General features: G+C 39.8%; 1 protein-coding gene across 1 annotated transcript in view; it reads right to left on the bottom strand.

The window, feature by feature from the left end:
- The window catches only part of LOC133632007 (B-cell linker protein-like), a 29,302-nt gene extending 8,784 nt beyond the window's left edge, over positions 1 to 20,518 (bottom strand). The window contains exons 1-11 of the mRNA XM_062024231.1: positions 20,439 to 20,518; positions 17,449 to 17,474; positions 17,335 to 17,366; positions 17,209 to 17,246; positions 5,454 to 5,553; positions 5,313 to 5,383; positions 5,196 to 5,247; positions 5,020 to 5,115; positions 1,360 to 1,388; positions 1,130 to 1,166; positions 949 to 1,021 (exon numbers count right to left, since the gene is read on the bottom strand). Of these exons, the coding sequence (XP_061880215.1) occupies positions 949 to 1,021; positions 1,130 to 1,166; positions 1,360 to 1,388; positions 5,020 to 5,115; positions 5,196 to 5,247; positions 5,313 to 5,383; positions 5,454 to 5,553; positions 17,209 to 17,246; positions 17,335 to 17,366; positions 17,449 to 17,474; positions 20,439 to 20,447 (563 nt within the window). The 5' untranslated portion in view covers positions 20,448 to 20,518. The remainder of the gene's footprint in view (positions 1 to 948; positions 1,022 to 1,129; positions 1,167 to 1,359; positions 1,389 to 5,019; positions 5,116 to 5,195; positions 5,248 to 5,312; positions 5,384 to 5,453; positions 5,554 to 17,208; positions 17,247 to 17,334; positions 17,367 to 17,448; positions 17,475 to 20,438) is intronic.

The raw sequence follows: 20,518 nt of genomic DNA, 5'->3' as shown, positions 1-20,518 counted from the left end.
TGCCCAGGGAAGAAAAAAGACAAAAGAAGAGGAGAAACGAGAAAAAGACAGAGGTAGCAGGTAGGTAACGTTAGCCTACATTAAATTATTTGTCTGTGATAGTAACCTGGCTTTTTAGCATTAAGCTAATGTTATATGATTCGGCAATTGCTAATCAATAAATAGCTAGTTCTGTTTTAACGTCGAGTTAATATTGTGGAGGGGGCTAATTGTTATGGAAAATAATAATGTAACGTTAGGTAATTACAGTACTCCCACCTTACATTTCTCAAGGACATTTGTATTAGATCTTTTAAGCAGGTGTTTTTTGTTGACATTGTTATTGCCTTCTGGTTAGCTAATGTTTGCTCTGCAGGTAATAGTCACTTTTCCACCCCTTTATATATTAGGTATAGTTGTAAGCCTAGTTGTTAAAGTGCACATCATTAATGTTAATTAAGCAATATCACATGAGAGGGAATGCTGTTTTTTAATTTGAGCACTGCTGTGATTCGGTTAAAGATAATCATAACATAACATTCTCATATAATATGTTAATTTGCTTTCTTTAAGTAAAAAAGACAAAGCTATTCGGTTTCTTGTGAGTATATACACTTCACTGCCGATGTGGGGGGGCGCCACCTAAAATCTTGCCTAGGGCGCCAGATTGGTTAGGGCCAGGCCTGCATATCACTACACTATTTTGTGGATTTGGTACTTATACCAAATCCATTGACGAAATTGGACATTTAAAATTTTTACGTAAATACAGATGGATTCAACCCGTTTAGCCACGTGGGAGGGGTGCAGTTGTTCACCAATGCAAAGTACGACACAACAATAAACATATTGACAGTATCAATCAAAACTGAGCATTATTATATTCGTGAAGACAAAATTCCTGTATTAGATTATTCACGTGTCCCTAATGTTTCGGTCAATTAGTGTATCTGGTAGACGGGCACATACATGGGTGAAGGCGTGAGTGACGTCTTGGTAGATGAAGACATTCTAATCGGGCCTCGGGGACCCGGCGGGCAAGCTGAAAGGGAAGAAGAAATAAAATGAAAGCGTTTTGTCTAGAGCATTGTTCATTCTAAATATGCAAACATTTCGTCAACATAATCATGTCCACATTTATGCACCCTACCAGCTGCTGGTTCTAAATAGAGGTCATCATTATCCCCCTGAAACATGAGAACACACAGTTTGATGAGAGCAAGCACAGTAAATGGCACTCTAGTATACAGAGTGGCAATTCATACTGTATATGTAGAAGAATTGGTCGTTATAATTGTCTTTCGTTTGCATTGTCTTGAAGCTGCACGGTTAAATCAATAGAATTCAAAGTAGAAATACATTGGAATACATTGCATTTACCTGTTCTTCATTTGGATTGAGATAAACATCTGAAATACAGAAAAACATCAAACACCCTCATACACTGGAATATATAATTGTTATTATTATATAATGCATTTATAGTAAACTGTCCCTTTAGATTAGTGGTGTCAAAGTCAAGGACCGCAGGCCAAATCCGGCCCGCAAATTAATTATTTATGGCCACCGGGATATTTGAATAGTATTAGAACCGACCCGCAGGCCACAGCCGCCTGCTGCTGTTTTGCACATACCAATACTCCATCAGTGTTGGCGCTAGGAATATTCAAAATGGGGTTGCAGGGACCCCATCAAGTCATAAAAATGGGGTCCCTGTCATAAACGTTACTTAATTTTTTATTTAAAAAAAATACAAAATAAATCAAATTTCTATGCAAATGTATTCAGTTATAAACATTCATTCACTTTCTTCTTTCCTTCATGGATCTAAACTTTACCGCTGCCGGTATTTTTTTCTATATTTTTATTGCAATATTTTCAGAATGTGTTTGTTCTATTTTTGGCCAAAGTAAGACAAAGAAAACAATCTGAAGTCGTCTTTATTTTTTTAGTTTTAATGCCATGATTTTAATAGTCTGGCCCGCGTGTGCACAGATTTTCCTCCATGCGGCCCCTGAGCTAAAATTAGTTTGACCCCCCTGCTTTAGATTCATCTCCAGGTGCTGCACAGAGACACAAGGTGGCACCATTATTGTATGGTTCAGTCGCAGAATGGCTGCTGTTTCACTGAATCTCACATAAAATGTATTAAAAAAATATTTAAAAAAATAAAAATCGATGTATTAACAAAAGTATTGGGACACGGCTCGTAAATGACTAAATGACCCCTATTAATATGCAACATTGACTTTTAATGTAACACAGGTTTCAGCCTGTTTATGAGCTCCAAACGTGAGAAAATTCATCTCCCTTACTTGTTTGCTACAATAGGTTGCTTTTGAATGTTATGTTTTCATGACACCATGAAAAAAACCCTCCTTTATCATGTACATGATACAACCCCTGAATGCCCTAAACTAGATAATGCTTGCCCACTTCATGGAGAATGGCTTGTTAAAAGAAGGGAAAAGGACAGGCTTCGCTACACATCTTAAATGAAACCTGGACCAACTGACATTCAATCAGCTACAGACACGTGAGCTGTAAGTTTGATCATTTTGTTTTTCTTTAGCAAAAGGGCTAACATGTACATGATGTTGTTAAAATGTGGCTGCAAAGTTATATGAAGCACTGTAGTTCATTTACGTAGCTATGCTAATATTGCTAACATGTGTGCCCCACTGTTGGGGAAGTACAGTTACGATGTACAAAACCCAAAACCCAAAACCAGTGAAGTTGGCACGTTGTGTAATTCGTGAATAAAAACAGAATACAATGATTTATTTGCAAATCCTTTTCAACTTATATTCAATTGAATTGACTGCAAAGACAAGATATTTAATGTTCGAACTGAGAAAAGTAATTTTTTTTTGCAAATAATCATTAATTTAGAATTTAATGGCAGCAACACGTGGCAAATAAGTTGGCACAGGGTTTTTTTTTTACCACTGTGTTACATGGCCTTTCCTTTTAACAACACTCAGTAAACGTTTGGGAACTAAAGAGACCAATTATTGAAGCTTTTCAGGTAGAATTATTTCCCGTTCTTGCTTGATGTACAGCTTAAGTTGTTCAACAGTCCGGGGTCTCCATAGTGGTATTTTACGCTTCATAATGCGCCACACATTTTCAATGGGAGACAGGTCTGGACTACAGGCAGGCCAGTCTAGTACCCGCACTCTTTTACTATGAAGCCACACTGTTGTAACACGTGTCTTGGCATTGTCTTGCTGAAATAAGCAGGGGCGTCCATGATAACGTTGCTTGGATGGCAACATATGTAGCTCCAAACCTGTATGTACCTTTCAGCATTAATGGTGCCTTCACAGATGTGCACGTTACCAATGCCTTGGGCACTAATACACCTCCATACCATCACAGATGCTGGCTTTTGAACTTTGAGCCTAGAACAATCCAGATGTTTCTTTTCCTCTTTGTTACGGAGGACACGACGTCCACAGTTTCCAAAAACAATTTCAAATGTGGACTTGTCAGACCACAGAACACTTTTGCACTTTGCATCAGTCCATCTTAGATGAGCTCGGGCCCAGCGAAGCCGGCTGCGTTTCTGGGTGTTGTTGATAAATGGCTTTCGCTTTGCATAGTAGAGTTTTAACTTGCACTTACAGATGTAGTGACGAACTGCAGTTACTGACAGTGGTTTTCTGAAGTGTCCCTGAGCCCATGTGGTGATATCCTTTACACACTGACATCGGTTTTTGATGTAGTACCGCCTGAGGAATCGAAGGTCATGGGCATTCAATGTTGGTTTTTAGGCTTGCTGCTTACGTGCAGTGATTTCTCCAGATTCTCTGAACCTTTTGATGATTTTACGGACCGTAGATGGTGAAATCCCTAAACTCCTTGCAATAGCTCGTTGAGAAATGTTGTTCTAAACTGTTCGATAATTTGCTCACGCATTTGTTCACAAAGTGGTGACCCTCGCCTCATCCTGGTTTGTGAATGACTGAGCATTTCATGGAACATGCTTTTATACCCAATCATGGCACCCACCTGTTCCCAATTAGCCTCGTCACCTGTGGTATGTTCCAAATAAGAGTTTGATGAGCATTCCTCAACTTTGTCAGTCTTTTTTGCTACTTGTGCCAGCTTTTTTGAAACATGTTGTAGGCATCAAATTCCAAATGAGCTAGTATTTGCAAAAAAATAACAACTTTTTCCAGTTCTTCAATTGAATATATGTTGAAAAGGATTTGCAAATCATTGGATTCTGTTTTTATTTACGATTTACACAATGTGCGAACTTCACTGGTTTTGGGGTTTGTATATTTAAAAAGTGCCCTTATTGCGCTGTTTGGAGCCAGACAATCTGCCAGATGGGCTAGAATAGGCACAGCTCATTAGCATTAAAGCTACAGACACACAAAACACAGTGTCTTACTCAAATAACCTTTCAAATTCCAGAATCAAGGCTAGATTATGGGCAGCTTGCTTCCAGTACATTATTGAGGGACGTCTGCATTATGTTGAAAAAGGTATATATGGAACCTTTTTTCTAATCAGTCAGAAAATGCCTTTATTTATTTATTTATTTATTTATGTATTTATCATTAACTATACAGTATATTTACAAAATATGTACAGTACAGTCCAAAAGTTTGGACACACCTTCCCATTCAATACATTTTCTTTATTTTCATGACTATTTACATTGTAGATTGTCACTGAAGGCATCAAAACTATGAATGAACACATGTAGAGTTATGTACTTAACAAAAAAAGCTGAAATAACTGAAAACATGTTTTATATTCTAGTTTCTTCAAAAGAGCCACCCTTTGCACTGATTACTGCTTTGCACACGCTTGGCATTCTCTCGATGAGCTTCAAGAGGTAGTCCCCTGAAAGGGTTTTCACTTCACAGGTGTCATAGTTTTGATGCCTTCCGTGACAATTTACAATGTAAATAGTCATGAAATTAAAGAAAACACACTGAAATGAGAAGGGGTGTCCAAACGTTTGGCCTGTACTGTATATATTTTACATATAATTATTTGTTAACGTTAAATAAAATACTCCACCTTCCTCCATGTCAGATGTAAGAAAGAGAGCTGCAGGTGCTGGAGGAGGTGTCATCTTTTTCCTGCCAGGCTTCTCGTTTCTGTCAACCTCAGGTGCTGACCAACATGAGCAGACAAAGAGGATGCAACATGTTCACAACATGAAATGCTTCCACGCAAACTGCACACTCACTCACGCTTCTTGGTGTTGGAGTCAACGCCAGACTCTTTAGGATGTTGCAGAGGCTTCTGGGTGTCAGAAGAAAGGCAAATTAGGTTTCTAACAGACAGCCAGGACAGTGAGCTGAATCAACCTGAGGTCTGGTGCCAAGCCTCGGTGGTGGTGCAGCCATTCTTTGAGGAATAGAAGAGCTGGTTGTTCTTTCTGCAAAATTAAACACATCAACAGATCACAAAAATAATTTTAATGTGAGTTTGGGTAATATTTCTCTTACCCATATAAACATTTTCTTCGACTTGTTTCTGTGCGAGGTTGACAGCTGGGCGCCCACAAGGCGGGGCTTCATACATGTCTCCCTCCTCTTCCTCTTCCTGCTATTGAACACATGGAAAATGACTCACTGAATCAGGGGTGTCAAACTCATTTTAGATCGGGGGCCACATGGAGAAAAATCTACTCACGGCACGATAACTTGAAAATAAAGACAACTTCAGATTGTTTTCTTTGTTTAAAAATAGAACAAGCACGTTCGGAAATTTTACAAATCATAATGTTGTTGAGTTTTTTTTTCATTTACATGTTGCGGTTAATAATTTATTTGTCGTTATTTATATTGTCTGAATAAATTATGTGATAATGTTCATCAGTCAACTCATTGGTGTTGATTTTCAATCTATCAAGATAAAAAAATTATATCAAAATCAAATTACAGTATTTTATTTATGTAGTTTGCATCATGTGGTTTATTTTGTACATGTGTAGCATCATCTACAAAGATACAAAGAATTGCTATTGCGAGACATCCCGTGGACATATTTAGAAGAGCAGTTTCTTTCATAAAAAAATGTCAGGTTAATTTTTATACTTAGCAAACTCCTCCCGCGGGCCAGATAAAACCAGTTCGCGGGCCTGATCCGGCCCTCGGGCCGTACGTTTGACACCCCTGCACTAAATTCATTGTTTCTTACTTCATTGTAAAGATAATGCATGAATGCAATGCCTTTGAGGCATCAATCTACAGGCCCAATCTCAATAAACCCCCTCACACTACTTTTTAGCCCTATCCCTACTTTTCTTGTGAAGGTAGTGGTGTCCCAGTTGACTCATTGCATGTAGGGCCAGAGAAAAATGTACAATTTCTGCATAATTTATACAATATATAACATGTTAGTTCGGATTGTTAGTTTGTAATGTTAGCCAGCTAGCCACGCTAGCTGACGTTAGGCTAAAATACTAAATAATACTTAAATATTAAAACTTTAAAGCTTGTGAGGTGAATTATACCATGTACCATTTATTTACATGATTGTGAGCTACCATTTTTTCGTATTTGGTCACAGAATCCTTAAGAGGATTATTCTACTAGGGTCAAAAGTGCACATGTCCATCACAAGCTCTCCGGAGAGTGGTGGCTTTTGCCCCCAGGAAATTGGAATCCTACAAGAATGTAGCATTGGATTTTAGGAGTGATAATAAAATAATAAATAAATTATAATAAAAACATTAGCTGGTAGGAAGCCCCCACAGGTAGGAGTAGATGATAGGGGTTGGAGGTCACCCGACTCAAACTGAACAAAAGAATAATGTCAGGGAAAGATTGACTGGCCGGCTCCATGGCTAGAGTTACAAAGAGTGGGGATTTTTTAAATCACCAAAATGATTCCCGAGCGCGGCCACTGCTGCTGCTCACTGCTCCCCTCACCTCCCAGGGGGTGGAACAAGGGGATGGGTCAAACGCAGAGAGTAATTTCACCGCACCTAGTGTGTGTGTGACTATCAGTGGTACTTTAACTTTAACGTTCGGGAAGTGGTATTTAGTCACTGTGGTCCGAGAGGACATCAGAAGAGTGATCCGGCCCATACACTTTCTCCTGGAGCTGCAGTTCCAGTCTGAGGCTCGCTGAAACAAATAAAGCTTTTTGTTCGACGATTCCTCGTTGGCGTCTTATTGGCTCATCATCACCCATCGCACGACCAACAAATATACAACAATTGCAAATATGAAAACATTAACGTTACATACCTTCAACATTTTCACAAGAGACAACAGTCATAGATGACAGTTTCTTATCCATGTAGTTCTTCGTTTATTCATCAACCGAAGCATTATGAATGTAAAAAAACAAAAAAACGATCTCAGCCGTTAACTCCATTGCTGTCGGGTTTGTTGTGTAATGGTGGGACTAGAGCGTTGTACAGTACACCGCTACTAATAAAGTACCGTGGTACAAAATAATTAAAAAGTTCTACTGCCTTTGGAAAATACCAATAGTTTTTTTTCATCCACATGTGCTGCCGTACGGCGGGGACGTTGCGCATTCGTGTGTCAAAACGCACACACTGAGCGCATACAATCATAAAAATAGTCTAAAGGAATACTGACAAAATAACAGCAATTCTACTGGTAAATACAAAGGGTGCGTGGAAGGCAATATGCTTCAGAACTGTCAAAGATGACGCTTTAAACATGGAAGCGCCGTGCTGCTTTAAAACATGCCTCGCCAAATGTGTCAATACAGCATTACCACTAGAGATGTCCGATAATGGCTTTTTTACCGATATCCGATATTCCGATATTGTCCAACTCTTAATTACAGACACCGATATCAACCAAAACCGATATATACAGTCGTGGAAATAACACATTTATATGCATAATTTTGTTCTGATGCCCCGCTGGATGCATTAAACAATGTAACAAGGTTTTCCAAAATAAATCAACTCAAGTTATGGAAAAAAATGCCAACATGGCACTACCATGTTTATTATTGAAGTAACAAAGTGCATTCTTTTTTTTACAACATGCCTCAAAACAATAACAGCGCAATACTTTTTCATAACATGGTCACTACTGCCTAGTTTCTCTTGTTATATTCTTATTTTACTGTTATATTTTTATTCTCATTGTTGCTTTTTATTTTTATTGTAATATTTTTCGATTCTGTTTACACTTATACCCCCATTATTTACTTTTTAAATTCGATTTCAATTCTGTACACTGCTGCTGGAATTTTAATTTTCCTGAGGGAACTCTCCTGAAGGAATCAATAAAGTTCTATCTATCCAAACAGCAGCTTGGAATTTGGGACATGCTCTCCCTGAGAGAGACTATGAGAGGTTGAGGTGGGCGGGGTTGAGGTGTGTGTGTGTGGGGGGGGGGGGGGGGGGGGGGTTATATTGTAGCATCCCGGAAGAGTTAGTACTACAAGGGATTCTGGGTATTTGTTCTGTTGTGTTTATGTTGTGTTACGGTGCGGATTTTCTCCCAAAATGTGTTTGTCATCCTTGTTTGGTGTGGGTTCACAGTGTGGCGCATATTTGTAACAATGTTAAAGTTGTTTATACCACCCTCAGTGTGACCTGTATGGCTGTTGAACAAGCATGTCTTGCATCAATTTGTAAAGAGTAAAGCCGGTAGATATTATGTGACTGGGATGGCATGCACGTAAAGGAAGTGCCTTAAAGGCTTATTGTCTCTCTGTACCTCTCCCTATGTCCGTGTGCACAGCGGCGTTTAAAAACGTCAGACATTTTACTTTTTAAAAACCGATACCGATAATAACGAAACCGATACCGATAATTTCCGATATTACATTTTAAAGCATTTATCGGACATCCCTAATCACCACCCTTGCTTCAAATTTAGGTTACCATTTAAATAACAAACATTCAGACTTGCACAAGGAGTTTAAAGCGGGGCAGCTAATATAGTTAACAGCTTCCCCCGTGCACATGTACAGTAGATACGACACACGCATACAGCTGGTTGGCTTGTTATTTTCAGAACAGTCCAAACCGCCCATGTAATGTAAAATAATGCAAGTGAATTGACTGAATTTCGTAACAAATTCCCACTTTTTAATTTGTGTTTTATCTTTAACAATGTGTGTTTTACCTGCTACTTGTCTTATCTATGTATTTTAGCCGTGTTTTTAGTGTTTAATAATTATTGCATTGTCTTAAAGAACGGGTCAAAATTGGCAACCATAAATCATGAAGCATTTAATAGAATGTCAATAAAGATATTCAATTCTAACCTAATTCTAGATAATGGCAGTGTTATGGCGCACGCGCAGTCTGCGTCTCCCTCATCTGCTGGAGCACTTGGAGGATCCGCTGACAGCGCGCTCGGACACGCCCATGCTCGCGCTGAGAGCACCACACCCACGCAGCTACAAGCCTGCTGACGATTGGCAATCGACACACCTGCAACTGATGAGGGCGAGCCGCTTAAAGGACCAGTGGACCCAGGGATCCTTGCGGGAACTTAGTACTCATTTGGTGACCCGTAAGCGAAGCTTGATGCTCTCTTGCTGTTGTTGTTTTCCCTCTTTTATTCTGACGTCCTTATTGTTGCTCTCCCGCAGTGCCTTTCCGAGTCTCCCCGCTCTGAGATCTCCCTTTGTTCCCCGGTGTTTTTTGGACTACCTTCCCCGTTTCCCGACTCCTCGCTTGCCCCTGGACTAGTGATGGGTTGATGAGGCCTCATGAAGCGTTTCGACACATTGCAAAACTGTATTGATACTGTGTCGATACTGTGTCACTAAATACTGACATCTGCTGGACATTAAAAATCCCTACAGGCAACCTATGGACCGACTCAACTGACACTGATTTTATGACCTAGTACGGGGGTCGGCAACCCGCGGCTCTAGAGCCGCATGCGGCTCTTTAGCGCCGCCCTAGTGGCTCTCTGGAGATTTTTCAAAAATGTATGAAGAATGGAAAAAGTTGAGGGGAAAAAAATATATTTTTTGTTTTAGTATGGTTTCTGTATGAGGACAAACATGACACAAACCTCCCTAATTGTTATAAAGCACACTGTTTATATTAAACATGCTTCACTGATTCGAGTATTTGGCGAGCGCCGTTTTGTCCTACTAATTTTGGCGGTCCTTGAACTCACCGTATAGTTTGTTTACATCTAGACCTTTCTCCGACTTTGTAGGACGTGTTTTATGCCACTTCTTTTTCTGTCTCATTTGGTCCACCAAACTTTAAACGTTGTGCGTGAATGCACAAAGGTGAGTTTTGTTGATGTTATTGACTTGTGTGGAGTGCTAATCAAACATATTTGGTCACTGCATGACTGCAAGCTAATCGATGCTAACATGCTATTTAGGCTAGCGATATGTACATATTGCATCATTATGACTCATTTGTAGCTATATATTTGAGCTCATTTACTTTCCTTTAAGTCATCTTAATTAAATTTATATCTCATGATACATGTAATATGGCTTTTAATTTTTTGCGGCTCCTGACAGATTTGTTTTTGTATTTTTGGTCCATTATGGCTCTTTCAACATTTTGGGTTGCCGACCCCTGACCTAGTATATACAATAATATAAACCAAGTCATTGTATTTCATGTAGGATTATTTCATATCTTCATTTAAATAAAAATATATTTTTATCTTTTTTAGATACAGTCAAATAATGTGAACATGTATCGTGACAAGGATGGTAGAAGGTGGGGATTGAACCCCAGTAACCGATTGCTGGCACGGCCACTCTACCAACTTCGCCACGCCGTCATTCCTGTACCTTCTCTAGTAACAGTAGTGATGGGTCCTGCAACACAGATGTATAGGCGCATGCGTCGAGCTCATAGAGCGAAACCCTGTGTCGGTGCGCGTACCGCTTTTAGAAAGTCACGTGACCGATCATGAGCTGCTTTGGTCACGTGACCGATACGCGAACTGTATCGCACTGACGCCTCTGTGCCCTGTGAGCAACATTCCCTCTAAGGTGCGCGCCTGCGCAATTGCGCAGTGCTCAAGCGTCCTCCGCGCACACCGTGCGCCGCATAGCCAATATATGCCGCGCACCAAATCAAACCCATCTGAATTCTAAACAAAATAAACACATTTATTCTGTGTAATTTTGAAATGCAACTTTGAGTGACAGTGACAACAAGCGGCCCTAACGGTGTTCGTCAACAACACGCATTGCGCCGCTTGCTAATAAACACAGTTTGGCGCGCAGGCGTCAGTGCGATACAGTTCATGAGCGGTCACGTGACCAGAACAGCTCATGAGCGGTCACGTGACTTTCTAAAAGCGATATGCGCACCGACACAGGGTATCGCTCTATGAGCTCGACGCATGCGCCGATGCATCGGTGTTGCCGGACCCATCACTACCGGTGTTTTTTGGACTACCTTCCCCGTTTCCCGACTCCTCGCTTGCCCCTGGACTCAGACGTCTCTCTCTCGCCCCTGATCACCTGCCTGCCCCATCGATTGCCTCCTTCGCTCTCATCCAACATCACGGTAATATACAACAGCTAACTACACACATAGTCTTACACCATACACACCTTGGATCTAGTTCACACTCCATTTCCTTAGTTTATTAAATTAGTATTGTTTGTTATTATTATATATATTGAATATTTATATATAAATAATTGTACATACTTCCCCCTGGTGTCTGTTTGCCGTCACCTCCCCTTAGTAGTAACCATAACAGGCAGGCTTGATCTAATATTTAAAATAATTGTAAACTGTTATTTGAGTGCAATAGGACATTTTTAATATTGTTCTTTGGGTGCAATAAGACACATGTATAAAGGAGCCATAAGAAAATTGCATGTCAAGTCATCATTAGATGGCCCTGATATGTCAAAAGGCATTAATAAATCATGTTTTTTTCGAATACCTCTATAACTGATAACAGCAGTTCGGCCGGGATATGCTCATTTCAAAATTAGCCCGGAAATCTTACAACTTTCGCTAATTGCGATGCCCCGCCCTCCACCGTTTGACCGATTAGAAAGTCTGTGAGTGTGTCACATCCAGGTTGCCGGTTACGCACCGCCATCTTCGTCTAGCTACTGCCACTGGTAAAGTTACTAAACATGTCAGACCTCAGTAAATCTAAAAGGCGTCCCTACGATTCTCAACTTATTCATGACAAAGCCAGGAAGAAAACAAGGATTTGTATCGGGGATGTCTTTGAAAGATGGAGACGATTGAAGGCGGAGAAGATTTTTTCATCTGACGCCAAACTTGTTAATTTCCTCCTTGATAGGTATGTCAGGCATTTAGGTTTTCTTATTACTTGTAATAAATGGAAATTGACATTTTGTATGTAAACTATATTGTCCAATACAGTCTATGATCTTGTCTAACAAAGCTAGTATGTTCATGCAACAAATGCTTAGCATGCTAGCCCGGTCAATGGGAGCATACACATCAACATATAGTAGGGTGACCAGGTGTCCGGATTTAGGCCGGACAGTCCGGATTTTTAATGCCCTGTCCGGCGTCCGGCGCAGCATCAAGCCGGACAAGTATTTGTCCTCCTTTTTGCGCACTAGGCTTGAAGAGCAGAGTTTTTTCATCTTTGCTGGGCTGCAGCGCAATAGCCAATCATAGACCGTAAAAAAATGCCCCCAACGCAGTAACATATCAAATGATTGGCTAAGAGCGGTGTCGGATACAAATCTGCTTATCATTGGTTAAAAAGGTAAACAAGGGTCCAACGTTCCCTCTAAGGTGCGCGCACGCACAATGGCGCACCGCTGACACGCTGCGCACAGCCAATTAATGCCGCGCAGGAAATCAAAAATCCCATCTGAACTTTAAAGGCCTACTGAAACCCACTACTACCGACCACGCAGTCTGATAGTTTATATATCAATGATGAAATCTTAACATTATAACACATGCCAATACGGCCGGGTTAACTTATAAAGTGACATTTTAAATTTGCCGCTAAACTTCCGGTTCGAAACGCCTCTGAGGATGACGTATGCGCGTGACGTAGACCGGGGAACACGGGTATGCCTTCCACATTGAAGCCAATACGAAAAAGCTCTGTTTTCATTTCATAATTCCACAGTATTCTGGACATCTGTGTTCGTGAATCTGTTTCAATCATGTTCATTGCATTATGGAGAAGGAAGCTGAACAAGCAAAGAAGAAAGTTGTCGGTGCGAAATGGACGTATTTTTCGAACGTAGTCAGCAACAACAGTACACAGCCGGCGCTTCTTTGTTTACATTCCCGAAAGATGCAGTGAAGATGGAAAAACTCGGATAACAGAGACTCTAACCAGGAGGACTTTTGACTTCGATACACAGACGCCTGTAGAGAACTGGGACAACACAGACTCTTACCAGGATTACTTGGATTTGGATGACAAAGACGCAGACGTGCTACTGTGAGTATGCAGCTTTGGCTTCTAAACATTTGATCACTTGACCGTATGTGCGCAACTTTTTTTTGCGTATGTACGTAACTTTTTAAAAATATATAAGCTTTATGAACCTTGGGTTAGGTGAACGGTCTTTTGGGCTGAGAGATTGTGTGTGTTGATCAGGTGTTTGAATTGTATTGGCGTGTTCTATGGAGCTAGGAGCTAGCATAGGAGCTAGGAGCTAGCATAACACGTACCGTACCGTACGTGCGCGTCACGTACGTAACTTTTTAAAAATATATAAGCTTTATGAACCTTGGGTTAGGTGAACGGTCTTCTGGGCTGAGTGATTGTGTGTGTTGATCAGGTGTTTGAATTGTATTGGCGTGTTCTATGGAGCTAGGAGCTAGCATAGGAGCTAGGAGCTAGCATAACACGTACCGTACCGTACGTGCGCGTCACGTACGTAACTTTTTAAAAATATATAAGCTTTATGAACCTTGGGTTAGGTGAACGGTCTTTTGGGCTGAGTGATTGTGTGTGTTGATCAGGTGTTTGAATTGTATTGGCGTGTTCTATGGAGCTAGGAGCTAGCAGAGGAGCTAGGAGCTAGCATAACAAACACGTAGGTGTTTTTATGCAGGATTAATTTGTGGCATATTAAATATAAGCCTGGTTGTGTTGTGGCTAATAGAGTATATATATGTCTTGTGTTTAGTTACTGTTGTAGTCATTCCCAGCTGAATATCAGGTCACCCCCGGCTCTCACAGCATCTTCCCTATCTGAATAGCTTCAACTCCCCACTAGTCCTTCACTTGCACTTTACTCATCCACAAATCTTTCATCCTCGCTCAAATTAATGGGGAAATTGTCGCTTTCTCGGTCCGAATCTCTCTCACTTCATGCGGCCATCATTGTAAACAATAGGGAACTTTGCGTATATGTTCAACTGACTACGTCACGCTACTTCCGGTAGGGGCAAGCCTTTTTTTTTTATCAGATACCAAAAGTTGCAATCTTTATCGTCGTTGTTCTATACTAAATCCTTTCAGCAAAAATATGGCAATATCGCGAAATGATCAAGTATGACACATAGAATAGATCTGCTATCCCCGTTTAAATAAAAAAAATTCATTTCAGTAGGCCTTTAAACAAAATAAACACATTACAATTTATTCTGTATGATTTTGCAATGCAACTCTGTGAGTGACAAGTGACAACAAGAGTGGCCCCAATGAATAAAACAATCTTTGTCAACACAGTTCAATTATTGTCTGACGAGAAACTTTACGGACAGGAATTCCATCAATCACTTTATTGAGCAAAACTGTTTGTAACCACACCAAAATCATGAGTAAAAAAAACTTGTATCTATAAAAACTGGTAATTTTCTGCCATACAAACCAGGCTTAAACCAACGTTGTCATCCGTCGTTTCAACAGCAGCCGCTCGCTCGCTCACCTGCATCAACACACGCACTCATGGCACTTAGCCAGTGCTGCGTTTATGGCCACACAAAAAGTCGGACAACCCCAACGCCACACAATGTGTAAATGCCAGGTTGTAACACTGACTCCTCAATCAGATGTGTGCTTATTTTACTGCCATTTATTAAGAATGTTAATCTAAGGATATTATTCATGAAATATTGTCACTAGATTTCATAAATGTTAATAAAAAGATGTATTTTACAGACAAAGTTACAGGAACTAAATGTAATCTCTGAAAGGGGTAACATTTCTTTTAAAGGCAGGACCCGCAGCCAGACATACAATACTAGCACATAGGTCATGAAAAACATGTTTTTTTGTTATTGTCATTGTAAGAGGGCAAAATCACTTATATCAGAAAATTATTTTAATAAAACATTTAAATTGTTATGTCAGGTTTGGGACAGGTGTGACGCTGGTGTGGCCACAGTGTGCACGTCTGATGTCGCTCACATTTTTAAAAAATTATATATGTTACCTGTTAATTGTTGTTTACATTTAAGTCCACACATGTTATACTTTGTGGCACTCTGCACTAGAAAAGATTCATCTCAGTGGTCACTTTTTGAACACCACAATGTATTGAATAAATACAAATACTGTTAACAAACACTTGACTTTAATATTTTTTCCTATTCAGCCACACAAACATCATCTTTAAACCACTCAAAGTTGTACTATAAATAAGAGTATACCAGACTCCTATGTACACCATAGTAATTTATTGATATGCCGCATAATGTCCTCCTTTTTGGTGTCATATGCCGCAAATTGTCCTCCTTTTTGGTGTAATGGAAATGGTCACCCTAACATATAGGCTAACGGGGGAACTATATATGCCCGTTAGCCTGTATGTCGATGTGTAATCCAACTGACAGGTTTTATTTGTCGAAAATATATTTTGCCCTATGTGGATATGGGTAGTGTTAGTGCCTGTTTTTGTGTATTTGTGATCTGCATAAGTCCCGACAATTTCAAGTCAAACCAGGGAGGCATGGTGGAGATATTTGTAAAACAATCTTTCATTCCTTCATACGTTCTCCTAACTAGCCATTGGGAATTTGCCCCATTTGTTTTCCCAATTGTTACATCACAGATATCTCCATATATGGTAGGGCTTTAGCCAAAGAACTTTGCGCAAGTCCACCATTGTAGTCCGATAATAATTTGAAGAATGACCAACTTCTCGGGTTCGAGCCACAACCTTCTATAACACAGTTGACAGGCATAATTTGTAATTAGCCATTACATTTTCCCATGCTCAGAGGCTGTACAGCAGCAGCAGTTGCTCGGTAACTAGCTTACCTCTGGCTCGTGGCTGGAGGAGTCTACTGACAGATATAAGTTCAAACTCTATGCTGCTTTGTATCAAAAATGTCAGCAGCCGAGGATGCATGTGCTTGTACGAGCCAGTCAGCCCCACAACAGAAGGATAGAAAACAGAAGAAACGTACTTACTACAGCGTCGAACTACAATGGCAACTCTAACTGTGGGGATTCTAAAACTGTGGTACGTGTACCACTAGTGGTAGGCGAGCTCTATCTAGTAGTATGCCAAAGAATCACTTGGTTAAAGCAGTGTTTTATTTTCCTATATTCAAACACAGTGTTGTTGTTTATATTGTGTGTAATGTTACAGTGGCCAAACATATTAAATATTCTTGTTAAATAAAACAGCTTCCTTGTTTTAATGAATACTAAGGCCTACTACGCTACTGTATTTTATTTTTTTTGCTCATTGTGGTGGTACTTAGAGAAAGAAGTTTGAGAACCACTGCTCTATGAAAACGTCACAAGTTTTCATTTGAAATAAATAGGAATGAAGGCAAGATTGTTTTATTAATATCCCCGCCATGCCTTCATTGTTTTGGGGATTTGTGCAGATTCTAAATACACCAAAACAGGTACCAATAGCTTAGACAAGTTGGTTTTGCATATTAAGTCCCCTTTTGAGGCAAGACTAGATGTGGTTGGTTGTTTTGACATGTTTTATCTAATGAACTTTGACCTGAGACAGAACCTTTAAAAGCTTGCAGCAAACTAACACAAATATCTAATATGTATTTATATTTGTGTATAAAGTCTGTAAAATAGCCATTTTCCCAATTTCCTTAAGGCGTGGAGCTGTCAAAGGGTAAAGTGTCAACGTATATATATAATATACAGTAACTATATAATATGCTAGAAACTGTTTTTGTAATCGTATCATTATGAGGATATATTGATAAATAATTACAAATTAATAAAGCTCTCATCAGTGGGTTTGATTTGAGTTATTACTCGATGTGGTTGGTAAAAACTATTTCTTGACCTCGCTACAAGTGAACTTAACCTGCTACCGTTGGAGAGCAAGCATCAACTCAATCACAACAATCATTATTATTTTGTTATTTACAAACGTATGTTGTCTCCTCCCAAATGCATCACTTTGGCCTGGTAAAGACACAAAGATGCACACAGGTTAGTTGTGCTGTAAATAAACAAAACGGTGCATTTTCTACATGGGAGGTAGTGACCTCACCTGTCCTTCGAGGTGGTGCCGGAGGAGGGCCGCTGTGGGAAAGGAGAAACAGGAGCTCAGAGCTACAAATACATGAACACTACATTGTGTTTTGTTTCAAGTCTTTCAACTTACATGTTCTTTAGTTTGCCAAAGAAGCTCTGTTTGATAAAGAAAAGTACAAAGAGACTTCAGTATGTTCCGGGTTGGGGAGGAGATCTTGCCCTAAGTGGAGGAGTTAATGTAACTCAGAGTTTTGTTAATGAGTGAGGGAAGAGTGGATCGTGAGATCAACAGGTGGATTAGTGTGGCGTCGTAAAAAAAGAGCTGAGCCGGGAGGAAAAGTTCTCGATTTACTGGTCGATCAATGTTAATTGCCTCACTTATGGTCATAAGCTTTGGGTTATGATCGAAAGGACAAGATCACGGGTACAAGCGGCCGAATTTAGTTTCCTCCATCGGGTGGCGGTGCTCTCCCTTAAAAATAGGGTGAGAGGGTGAGGTTCTGTCATTCAAGAGGAGTTCAGAGTAAAGCCGCTGCTCCTCCACATCGAGAGGAGCCAGATGAGGTGGTTCGGGCATTTAATCAGGATCCCCTCCATCGCTTTCCTGTGGAGGTGTTTAGGGCAGGTCCCACCGGTGGGAGGCCACGGGGAAGGCCCAGGACACATTGGGGGGACTATGTCTCCCAGCTGGCCTAAGAACATCTCAGGATCATCCGGTAGGAGCTGGATGGAGTGGCCGGGGAGAGGGAAGTCTGGGTTTCTTTGCTTGGGCCTCGGATAAGCGGAAGAAGATTGATGGATGGATATTTAATATAACCTTTTTGTCTGTTTATGTACTGCACTTTTTTTTATTTTTTATTATTAGAATTCAACAATATGATGAACACCCTTCTCATTTTAATTATCTATTTATATATCCTAGACCAGTTATTCTCAAACTGTAGTACGGGTACCAGTAGTGGTAAGCAGGCTCCATTTAGTGGTACGCCAAATAAGGGTGAAAATATGTACTGTACATGGACTATCATTGTTGATGTTCGTGCATTGTGTCACGTGTAATGTTAAAGTGGACAAAAATATTGAAAATACGTGTTAAATAAAACCTCTGCCTTTTGTTTTAATGAATACGTAGGCCTACTATGCACCTGTATTTTAATGTTGGCCATTATGATGGTACTTGGTGAGACAAGTTTTTCCTGAGGTGGTAATTGGTGAAAAAAGTTTGAGATCTAGACATACTAGTCTACAGTACATACTCTTTTTTTGGTACTTATTGGGCTACATATGAGGGATCAGGTATTAAATGTCATGCATTCTAGTCTAAATATATTTTTTATTAGATTGCATCATAACGTTAGTATTTAGCAGACATCAGAGTGGCAAAATGGAAAAATGAAAAAAATCAGGAAGTGTATTAAAAGTTCAGTATCAGTTTTCCCACACCACTCCTGAGGTTGAGTAAATGATTATAGAAGGCTGGAGAAGGTGACAAATCTCTTGTGTGTGCACATTCTTCTTGTACACACATCACGCACACTGGTGATAAAAATGGTGAAAACAGGTGTAGATACAATTAGAATTCCTTTTTTGTTGTTAAGGTTCCAGTGGGCTGGCTCAAGGTGGAGGACAGAGTTAAACAACTAGCACTGAGCCTAGTCTATAAAATCCGCTACACCTCCCTGATAACGAAGTACATGTCAAACTACTTCCTTAACGTAAATGACCGCCATAACCACAACACCAGGGGGAGCTCCACTAACCACGTTAAACCCAAATTCCGAACTAACAAAGGTCTTAACTCATTCTCTTTCTATGCCACATCAATGTGGAATGCGCTCCCAACAGGTATAAAAGAAAGGGCATCTCTATCCTCCTTCAAAACCGCAATAAAAGTTCACCTCCAGGCAGCTACAACCCTAAACTAACACCCTCCCCGAAATGCTAACAATCAAATGTAAACAATCAAATGCAGATACTTTTTCTTATGCCTACTGATCTCTCTCTCTCTCTCTCTCTCTCTCTCTCTCTCTCTCTCTCTCTCTCTCTCTCTCTCTCTCTCTCTCTCTCTCTCTCTCTCTCTCTGTCCACTACTTGATGTCCATATCCTAACCCCCCCCCTGATTGTAAATAATGTAAATAATTCATTGTGATTATCTTGTGTGATGACTGTATTATGATGATAGTATATATGATAGTATATATCTGTATCATGAATCAATTTAAGTGGACCCCGACTTAAACAAGTTGAAAAACTTTTTCGGGTGTTACCATTTAGTGGTCAATTGTACGGAATATGTACTTCACTGTGCAACCTACTAATAAAAGTCTCAATCAATCAATCAATAATTCTGCTCTTTGTGTCTGCTATAAGTGATGACATAACTTAAGACCAGAAAGAAAGTTTTTTTTCCCCTAAAAACTCTCTTTTTCAAAATGTGTTTTTCTCAGTCATGTTTTCAATGGAAACACACCCAGGGCCTATACACTCCACGCAAGCAAAAAAGGTCAGAACACATTCAAGTCAATTTAGAGCTGCATTGTTTATATTTTCAATAGTTGGTGACATTTGAAGCATTGGGGGGGTTCAATTTGATTAGCAACTTAGTAAATTAAACCCTTGTAATATTAAAGACCAAAATGGGGCCACAATGAGCTGGCACTGCACACAATGACACAAATGTTTCCACTATACTAGGAGGAAAAGGAAATAAAGTCTCACAACCATGAAGTGAAATCTGCTGCATTCAAATGCGTCTCTTTGCATACAACACAAAATGTGCTTTATAATGACTACTGCAGTGTTCAGTGTTTATAATATTAAAGCATTATTTAGCAATGTTAGCCCTGAATGTTGTAGTTATTAAAACATTAGACTAACATTAGTTGGGGAATTATTGCACTGCACCCTTTTTGTTACATGTGACAGCACAATTCTGATTTAATTTATTTTTAAGCAATTTTGTAAATAGACAAGCAAAGTTGAAAAGGAAGTTTTGTGACGACTGAATTAAGCAATATTGGATCAGGTGTGTATTCCATTCGGTTCAAAAAGACTTTGGCGACTGCTCACTTTGGCTATAATGGTGTAAATCCACTAATCAGAACAAAATAATACGTTACCATTTTCATGATTTGGGTTCAATTTGGGTCTCTCTGCTTAAGTGATGAGGAGATCGGCGTTCTTGTTTGGTGTCCAGGCT

This window comes from Entelurus aequoreus, linkage group LG17 (genome assembly GCF_033978785.1).
Source record: "Entelurus aequoreus isolate RoL-2023_Sb linkage group LG17, RoL_Eaeq_v1.1, whole genome shotgun sequence".
Classification (NCBI taxonomy): domain Eukaryota; kingdom Metazoa; phylum Chordata; class Actinopteri; order Syngnathiformes; family Syngnathidae; genus Entelurus; species Entelurus aequoreus.
The sequence above is the reverse complement of the archived record's forward strand: the minus strand, read 5'-3'. Positions and strand labels throughout refer to the sequence as shown.